General features: G+C 39.7%; 1 protein-coding gene across 1 annotated transcript in view; it reads right to left on the bottom strand.

Moving 5' to 3' along the window:
* Positions 1-360: 360 nt before the first annotated feature.
* LOC132821474 (probable cationic amino acid transporter) overlaps positions 361-10,008 on the bottom strand; it is a 47,032-nt gene continuing 37,384 nt past the window's right edge. Inside the window, exons 5-7 of the mRNA XM_060834068.1 lie at positions 6,144-6,352; positions 4,305-5,182; positions 361-730 (exon numbers count right to left, since the gene is read on the bottom strand). Of these exons, the coding sequence (XP_060690051.1) occupies positions 402-730; positions 4,305-5,182; positions 6,144-6,352 (1,416 nt within the window). The 3' untranslated portion in view covers positions 361-401. The remainder of the gene's footprint in view (positions 731-4,304; positions 5,183-6,143; positions 6,353-10,008) is intronic.

The raw sequence follows: 10,008 nt of genomic DNA, 5'->3' as shown, positions 1-10,008 counted from the left end.
ATATTCGCACTCACGCCTCATTGTAATGTATTGGGATTTCAATTGGGTGGAGTGTATTCTTTCCAAAAGAAAGTTTTTTTTGGCTTAATGTACTGATTAAAGGAGCACTGCAATAAATATCTGGCAAATTCTTTTTGCAATATGATTGTAAGTACATAAAACTCCAGGGCAGTATGAGTTACACAGAATCACCCCATCCACTCATATCCCTGTGATAACACAATTTTGGTCTTCCTGAACAATAAAAGTTTGCCAAACATTTATACAGAAAAATGACAACCCTTTAAGAATGAAAAGAGTGAAGTTTGAAAAAAATCAAACACATTGCCTTTTTTAATGTCACGTGACAGCATTTTTTTTCATATAAAAGAGATCATGTCCAAGATCTAGCTCAGTACCCTTTACTCTGGGGAATTATCTAGCTCATCGTTTGCAATCAGTGCCTCTGATTTCCCGACATACTTCCCTTTACTTCTGCCTTTGTTGTAGGTCCTGTGATTTCCAACAATGTCAGGCATTGCCTGCTGGGACTGATACCCCATCTGCTCTGCTGGTGGCCACTCCTCTTGGTGTTGAGTCACCTCTTCCTCTGGATAGGCAAAACTCTCATCTACCATGAAGCTGTCATCCACGTCATAGCGTTGATACGTGCTCTGGCTCAGGGCTTCCTGACGTGCTCCAATCTCCAGGCTACTATTCCAAATTCCATATCCGAAATAAATGAGTAAACCTAGCAATGGGAAAACAAAACTGCCATCAGGAGCAGACTCAAAAATTATATTCAGATGAGAATCAGATATTTGATGTGATGATATCTTAGGACTGTGGAGGTGGGGAAATGCAAATGGAGTGATTGGAAGGTTCTTTGAAAGAGCAAGCAGGGGGACAATGGGCTGAAATGACCTTCTGTGCCACATGATTTTGAGGAGTTTCTTTTTTTAAAAAAAGCAAGGGAAGGCTATTCAACAACTCACATCTCCCTAGCTGTTCCATAAAGATGGTTACTGAGTGTGTTCCTTCCAGTGTCTCAATGGTATTTATGTTTAGAAATTATGGCACAATTCTTGCTGACCCATGGTCTCTGAAGAGTTTTGCCTTGGCAACCAAGTTTATCTGAGTTATTGAGGGAACACTATGACTTGTAAGATTGCCTTCCGCCTCCCTGACTTGGGACTGGATCTATTCCTTTACCTTGTCTGGGTAAAAACCCTGAAACTCTCTTCCTAAGAGTATTATGGGTGTGCCTATACTAGGGGACTATTCATGATAAGGCTTAGCAGCAATCTCAATGGCAATAAGTGCAGGATAAGTCAGCAATGACCATTTTCTATGGAACAGTAATTTTATAAATGCTTCCAGTTAATCTCGAACCAAGTGGCCTCAATAATCCTCTTCTTTCTGCAATCAGCTGATATCTAATGCTAAACATGGCATTTGAGAATCAATCACAGAATGATACAGAACAGAAGGCGCTGATAAAGAGCAATCCCATTCATTTCAACCCTTGTTCTCTTTTATAACTCTTTCTATCCTAAATAACTATTTCATTTCAAATTATAACAACAATTGAACAACATTTATTTTGTCACCATCCCACTGTTCTTTTGCCAACTAACTTATTTGTATCCATTTGAGTGATTTACCTGCCAAACGAAAAGGTTGCTCAATATTTATGAAAATGCTCCTAATGTGAGCTCTCCCCAGGAAATCTCCTTTTAGCATTTTCATATTTTTCTCTAATTGTTACTTCCTGGTTGCCCTTCAAATGAGAAGACATAAAGGGTTTACACAATATGGGCTAACACGATCAAAAAGATGAGGAGAATAATCAACAAAAATCTAGCCTAACAACGTTTTGTATCTGGGACACCCTTTTATCTTTTTGGGAAAATTATTCATCTTTTGATTTCAGCCAACCTTCGTCTCCTTTCAAGGGTACAAGAATTGTGTTTGCAAAGTGGATTGGGGTCATCATCTTGGTGGCAGCAACTTGCAATTATGTAGACCTCTTTACGGAGTAAAATCTCCCAAACTGCTTCCACTAAATTTGATACTGCACCACAAAAGGCAACATTAGGATAGGATTGGTCAAAGAGGCAAGTTTTAATGAACCTCTTGAGGAAAGAGAGGAAGAGAATGCTTTGGGAAGGAATTCCTAAAAGCTTAGCTGTCAAATTTGGAGTTTGTAAAGCTGGGAATGCTCAAGAGATCAGAATTTGAGGAGCACAGAGATGTCAGATGGTTGTCAAATTGATGAAGGGAACAAAGGTAGCATTTGAGTGAGACAACATTGAAATGTGAATACAAGGTGAGAATTAAGAAGCAAGTTCAGAGTAAATAGTGCATGATACAATACTAACTTATTTTAAAATGCTAAAAAGAGAAAACAAAATCTAGGCCTAACACAGTGAACCTATTGTGCCAGTGACATCACATATATATATGCCCTATAATATTTGGAGGCAGATTTTTATGTCCAAAAGGGTTCAGTGCTGGGGACCACAGGACACTTTAGTGCATGCCCAAACAAACAGGACCCAAGCATGCTTAGGCTTCATTAAAATTGTTTGGACAACTTGCTGCTTTCAGTTCACAGGCAGGTCACCCGATGAATGTCAGGGCTTTTGCCTCACAAGCACCTGACAGAAGGTTATTAAGCTTAAATCCTGTGATGGCATGGTTGGGGGTTTGGCAAGAGGTGGGGGAGGATAGCGGTTGAATTTAAGTGGAGTCACGGATAAAGAGAGTGAATTCTGTGGAGAAGAAGAGACACAGCTACTTCACTTCAGCAAAGTCATAGAATCATAGAGTCATAGAGATGTACAGCACAGAAACAGACCCTTCAGTCTAACTCATCCATGCTGATCAGATGTCCTAACCTAATCTAGTTTCATTTGACACCACTTGGCCCATATCCCTCTAAACCCCTTCTATTCATATACCCATCCAGCTGCCTGCTAAATGCTGTAACTGTTTCAGCCTCCACCTTTTCCTCTGGCACCTCATTCCACACACGCACCATCCTGTGCGTGAAAAAGTTGCCCCTTAGGTCCATTTTATATCTTTCCCCTCTCACCCTAAACTTATGCCCCCTAGTTAGGATTCACCCACGCCAGGGAAAAGACCTTGTCTGTTTATCCTATCCACGACCCTCATGATTTTATAAACCTCGATAAGATCATCCCTCAGGCTCCGACACTCCAGGGAAAACAGCCCCAGCCTATTCAGTGTCTCCCTATACTTCAAATCTTCCACTCTGGCAACGTCCTTGCAAATCTTTTCTGAACATTTTCAGGTTTCACAACATCCTTCAGATAGGAAGTAGACCAGAATTGCATGCATTTAAATTTAACAACAAAAAAATGATATTTTCTAAATATTTCTAAGCATAGCATGGCATTTAACTATTGGTATCCAATATCATTGACTGGCCTAAATCTGGTCTTAGATTCCTTTGTGACAATATGTAAGGGTCATAAGATCTGTTTTCAGTAGCTTCCAAGGATACTTGAAAAATGGGACAACCCCACATCACAGCAGATTTTAAGCATGGAATTAGAGCCAATGAAGCTATGCTCATTTTACATCTGCAGAACAGTCATTGCCATTACTGGCATTGGTCACTGCCAGATTAGACACAGGTCTCATTAGCTTCCACTTAGTCCCTTCTCTAATAAAGTGCATGAGTCTTAATTTGAGATTACTATTCTCTCAGCACCATTGTAACATTTGTGTTTATTAGAACTGTTTTTATGGCCTCTGCAAGGTATGATTTGAAGTACTTGTGTCACCTTTTGTGGATGCCCTTTTGTTGCACATTGGAGGACCATCAAACCTGTGGATTTTATACAACAGAGTAAGGCCACTGCCTCCCAGCTACCCTCCACCCCGCACCACACCATCCCCCAACTGTCCAAGCTCAAACAAGTTTCTGTATAAGAAAATGTCTCTCTCACTGTCCCTTTTCATTCTCCTTTTGGCCAATATCAAAGGACTGGGCTAAGACTGACCATAAATTTACTTAGGATTCAGCAGAGAGAAAACCATCAATCAGGTGTCACCTAAGGGACATTGTGGAAGTCCAGTCATTAATCTTCCAACATTCCAATTATAATTTCTAGAAAAAGCTTTGAGGCTTTCTATATAGAGTGCATTTGTTAAAATTTCAAACAATAGCACAGTGATATTTCTGCATGGATGACACTAATTAATTCATAGTCAGAATTTTATTTAAAGATGAAATTAGAATACTTAGCCCAATTTCAGCATCAATAATGTACTCTGAAATATTTAACCACGCTTACCTACAAAACACCAGACTGCAAAGCGGATCCAAGTTATACTGGAGAGCTTCAACATGAGGTACATATTTACCAACATGGCAAATGCAGGCACGAAGGGAACACAGGGAGCCATGTATGGCAACTTCTTGGGGTTTTCCGGTTGCTGTAGGATCACAAAGACCAATGAGCAGATCAGCAATGCCATCAGTATTATCAGCAGGATGGCCCACCAGCTCCGATCATAGATGTACTCCTCCCCAAAAATGGCAAAAGAGCAGAAGACAAACATCAAGACAAAGAGTAGCATCACACAGGTGGTGACTGTGCGTCCTGTGACAGTGGTCGGACGATCCATCTTATTGGGCAGGCCAAGCCGAATCCTCATCGTGTAGTACCGAGGTCCAATCAGCTTCTTGAGCTTTATTAAGTAGATGTTCTCAGATTCATCTGCTTCTATTCCTGTGCTCATATCCACGGTACCATAGTTAGGATGATTCACGCTATAACTGGACTTGTCCTGTTTCCCAATAAGCATTTCGTTGTCACCCAAAGATGGCAGATTCTTTGCTCCACAAGTGTTCTTCCCAAGGCCAGTGTAGTCTTCCCCTTCACTCATAGGGGAAATGGCTTCCTTCTCACACTCAGCTAGCACTCCTTCCTTCTTCTTAGTGCCTTCCTCTGATAAGAACTTGACAAAGCCATCAATGTCACTCTCAGGCTGGTAGCGCAGAAGCAGAACACACACCGATACCAGGGTGTAGGCTAGAAGGGTTCCAATGGACATCATTTCAATAAGGTCCCGTAGGCTGACCAGCAGGGCAAGCAGACCCGCAAGGAATCCTGAAACAATGCAGGCCACAACTGGGGTCTCCGTGTAGTTACTGACATGGGCAAAAAACCTAGACAACCATAACCATAAATATTACAGCACGATCTTATAGAAACATAGATTACAGCTTTGAAGCAGGATGTTTATGTCAAACAGTCTTTTCTGGTATTTATGTTCCCTACAAATCTCCTCCCACCCTTCTTCATTTCCTTCTATTCCATCATCCCTCACTAATTTACATAGCTTCCACTTAAAAGAATTTCTGCTTCTAATCTCAAATATTCCATATCTTTATATATCAACAGCTTATATTTATATAATATGTTTATTGGAGTAAAACATCCGTAGCTACATCACAAAGCGTGATCAAATATAATTGCCAGAGTTACAAAGTTGGGCTAAAATTTACAACATCAACATGTAGGCTAAGGATGTAAAAATGTATGATTTCTGAAGTTAAACTGTTTCCATTTTGCAAATGGTCACTTTGAATAACAGAACGATGTATTTAAAAGAAATTCTGAATTAGTAAGAATCTCTCAATGTCATGACAGTGAGTCTGTAAATGCAATGTATATGTTGTATGGTACACCTCTGTTATTGTTGAACTCTAACTTACAGCCAAGCCACAACTTATCCGAGATTTCCTGAGTGTGAAGAAAAGAAGCCACTTGACCCATTGGCTGTGCTGGTGAGTTTCCTATATGGACTGCATAATCTATCACTGTGGTCCATCTGCTGGAATCTCATATGTAACCTTTTAAAAATATTTATGGACTCTGCATCTGTGAGCACTCAAGATGCCCTATAATAACATAGACATGCTCTTTCACTAGGCTGCTGGACAATGAGACCAATTGTGTACTTTTGTGGCAAAATGAGACAAAGCCAGAATGGTTGATGTAGTGGAGGGAAGGACAGTAGCTCATTTCATATCCCCAACTGTAAATAATCTCAAAACTGCTTCCCTTCACAGTTATACTCTCCTGCATCATAAGTGAGGTTCCAGAGTGTGAGGAGAGACCACCGACCTGAAGAGTAGACCATCATCAGCCATGGCATAAATCACTCTGGGCATTGGGAAGAGGGAGCCCAGGAGACTGACCGTCAATCCTGCCACCGAACCAATAGCAACAATGTACTTCGCTGCATGGAATCCGTGTAGTACAAACATCTCCATGAGTGGAGATTCCGTGTCAATGGCATAATAAGGCACCATCAGTGTCAGGATAATACTGACCTAGTAAAGGAAGGACAGACGTTTAACATTGTCAGTAATATGGTACAATGAACACTTACCATCATCCACAGATTATCTATAGCAGGCAGAGGCCTAACCAGCAGAGTCTAGTGACTACCTTAAAGCAACTGATGCACTCCCATGACAGCTGACCATGAGAAGATGGATATCAGGACATCATCTTCTTTTTGAAAGGCCTATCATATATAGAATTATATCAAATCATTAGCCTGTTGTTCAGCCCAACTGATCTATGCCAGTTTTATGTTGATTCCATCAGCACCTATCTGTCATCTCTTGATAATCTTCAATCCCACCAACCCAACTTTCCCCAAATCCCTCAAATTCATTTCCTCCCTCTATCCCTCAAAACCACCTTCCCACATCCCTTAAATCCACCTGTCCAAATTCTTCCAATATTCCTCAATTATTTCTTTCTCCAGAAATGCACCAATATATGTCCATCTCAATACCATTGACTCAATACCTACGATACAAATTGATCACTCTTTGGGTGACCAATATCAACCTCCTTTCATTATTGTAAAAAGTTTACTAATTTTAACTTGTCTTGATCTTAATGTTTGAACAAACACATTTCAATAATTCCTTTTAAATTACTCATTAAAGTATGTATTTTAATAAATGTTGTTACAGTATATTAGAGTTTATTTCAATCTGTTAATGGTTTGATGTTAGGTCTATATTCAGATATCTCTGTTACCATTGTATGTCTGTTATTCTATCCCATCTGCTTGCGTATTACTGGAGGGACTTCTGGCAACTGCTCAACTGGAGCATATTGCTGTAGAGTACAGTGTGAATGCTGAAATAAATGCAATGGAACATTTAACAGGAACAGTCAGGGAGGCTCTCAGCCAGATATCAGCTGTGTTATTCACCTTCTTGTCTCAGTTTTCTCCTTCACTCAACATCTTTCAGATTGGATATTCAACTAGCAATGCAATCCAGAAGACAATGGCTGTTCTGTTCGAGAGATTCTGTGGCTACAATTGAAGGCTCCATATGTATAACAATGAAAAACCCCCAACCCAGATGTTAGCAAGGTCAAGTTCATTCCTGGTCCATGTTCACAAGCCTTATAAAAGAAATGGGGCCAATGGGGCTGAAATGAGGAAGGGGAAAACCAGTCAATGGTCCCATACCCAACCATTACTGGATAACAAAAGTGGCAAAGTGAACATCATTCTAAATCTTGCATGTGATGCCTCCAATGCTCAATTAGACTTATATTTAAAGCTTTAATTGAGGGAACACAAGGCAATTGTGTGAATTTTTATGTTTTTTTTACGAGAAACACACTTGTATTCAGAATTGCTGTGCAGGCAAAACTGGGAACTGCCATTCTTATGAGGAAATGTAGAAGCAGGATTGAGGTCTTAGAAGAATGGAAGGCAGATTGAAGCGAGATCTAGGGCCAGGCAAAGAGGTAAACAGAGCCACTGCCATCAAACACTTATTGAAAATAAGTCTTGAATGTGTTTGCTGAGAGGAGAAATGGGTCAGGCTCAGAGAGACTGGCACAAACACAGAATGCTGTAGAAACTGAGTGGATCTTGCAGCACCCATGGAGATAGAAGCAAAGTTAATGTTTTGAGTTTGGAATGACTTCAGAATTGTCCTGAAGAAGAGTCATACCAGACTCAAAATGCTAACACTGTTTCTCTGTCCACAGATACTGCCAGGCCGACTGAATTTCTCCAGCATTCTGTGTTTGTTTCAGGTTTCTAGTATCCACGGTATTTTGACATTAGTAGAGAGGTTGGTTCCTGATTTGGGTCAGGAATTGGACATGGAGTATCGGTTCAGGTTAATAGGCTAGATGGAGTGCTGACGCATCTGCTTTTTCTCTGAGAACCATTCTGTAAATTGATATGGGAAAGAAACTGTGTGCCCTGTGTACAAGCTTCCATTATTTGTCTCATTTCACATAGCTTCTTCAACTGTAAAGAAATCTCAATTCTAAATTATCTGTGCAGTAGTAGTGTATGACAAATCCAACAAGTTAAACATATTTAGATACTTAGCAGTCTGGGTACTGGACCTCAGAAGGGACCGAGTCATCTTAAAAGAAATGCTCTTAAAAGAAATTACTTTACCAATCTGACACAGTCGATTATGATGAGAAATTACCCAACCAAGATTGTATTTTCTGGACTTCAGACAGTTAAAGACTGATTTGATCAAAAGTTGCAAGATATGGAATATAGTGGGCTAGTGTAGGTTAGGTGGGCTTGGATCAGCTCAACATCGAGGGCCAAAGGGCCTGTACTGCAGTGTATTGTTCTATGTTCTATGTTCTATACTGGGAGGAACAATGAGGCTATATGGAAAGTAGATTTGGTTTAGAAATGTGGGTTACAGGGGTCATAGTCTAAAAGTCATGAATGAAATTTCAAAACTCCTTGTCCAAAAATTTGGATGCTAGATTACTGTTCACTTTAAAACTACAATTGTATTTTTTGCTATTCAAATGTAAATGGGACAAATGTAAACTGGAGAGTGGTCACAGATTGCCGTGGTCTAATTGAAAAACTGACAAAGTTCAAGGAACCAAATAATTGTTTCCTTCTCCGATATTCTCCTATAAATGAATGGATATTTTATGCGAGAATCCAAACCAAAGCAAGCTTGTGGGAAATTGTCACATCTGAAATAGATTTTCTTTTAAATTAAGTGAAATGTAGTTAAGATACCTATCAGCCATGATTTAATAGAATGGTGAAACAGGGTCAGGGGATGGAATTGATTGCTTTTGTTTCAACTGCAATGTCAAGGTAGTTTGGTTATGCTTCTGGGGGAATGATGAACTGTAGAATAATACAAAATATTTACAATACAGAAATAGTCTATTCAACCCATCAGGTTCATGTCAGTGTTTGTGCTTTACATGAGATTCCTCCCACTCCTCAACATCTTATCCATTAACACATCCGTGCATTCCTTTTTCCCTTACGTTTATCTTACTTCCCCTTAAATGTAATTACATTAATCACTTCAACTGCTGCCTCTGGTAGTGAGTTCCATGTTCTCACCATTCTCTGGATAAAATTGGATTATTAGTGGCATTATCATGTAATTCTGAAAGTGGAAACACCTTCCCTATTATTAGCGTTTCAAACTGTTTCATCCCTATTTTACCACCCCTCAACTCCTCCTTTAAAGAAAAAAATGCTGATAATTGTCTAAATAGTTCCTGTCACCTGATTTCACATGATGAACCCAGCAAATGTTTGGATTTCAATTTAATTTTTTTTACTCTCTCCTCAAGTTTGCTGTTACTTTCTATTGTGCATAGTCCCCATTTTTCCTTTTAATCATATTTTATCTTTTAGGTTTGGGCCTATCTGCTGAGTCACTGAACAATAGAATGAATCGCCTTTCCTCTCCAGGCATCTCCTGGAGTAAAACATTAAAATTCATTCTATATGTTTGAGAATGGACGAGGAGCATGGGTAGGTTATTGACCACAAACTAAGGTTTATGTATCATCACATGGTGCCCCTCCTCAAACCACTAACCTGCCAATGGTCTGTCCACCAGGTATGCTGTCTTCCCATGACCAATTGGGAACAGAATCCATTATTTCCCAATCTGATTATTTTGGCAAAAACAATGCCTTTTTCCCCATATCT

Source organism: Hemiscyllium ocellatum, chromosome 13 (assembly GCF_020745735.1).
Source record: "Hemiscyllium ocellatum isolate sHemOce1 chromosome 13, sHemOce1.pat.X.cur, whole genome shotgun sequence".
In the NCBI taxonomy this organism is placed as follows: domain Eukaryota; kingdom Metazoa; phylum Chordata; class Chondrichthyes; order Orectolobiformes; family Hemiscylliidae; genus Hemiscyllium; species Hemiscyllium ocellatum.
This window is presented reverse-complemented; position numbering and strand designations above follow the sequence as displayed.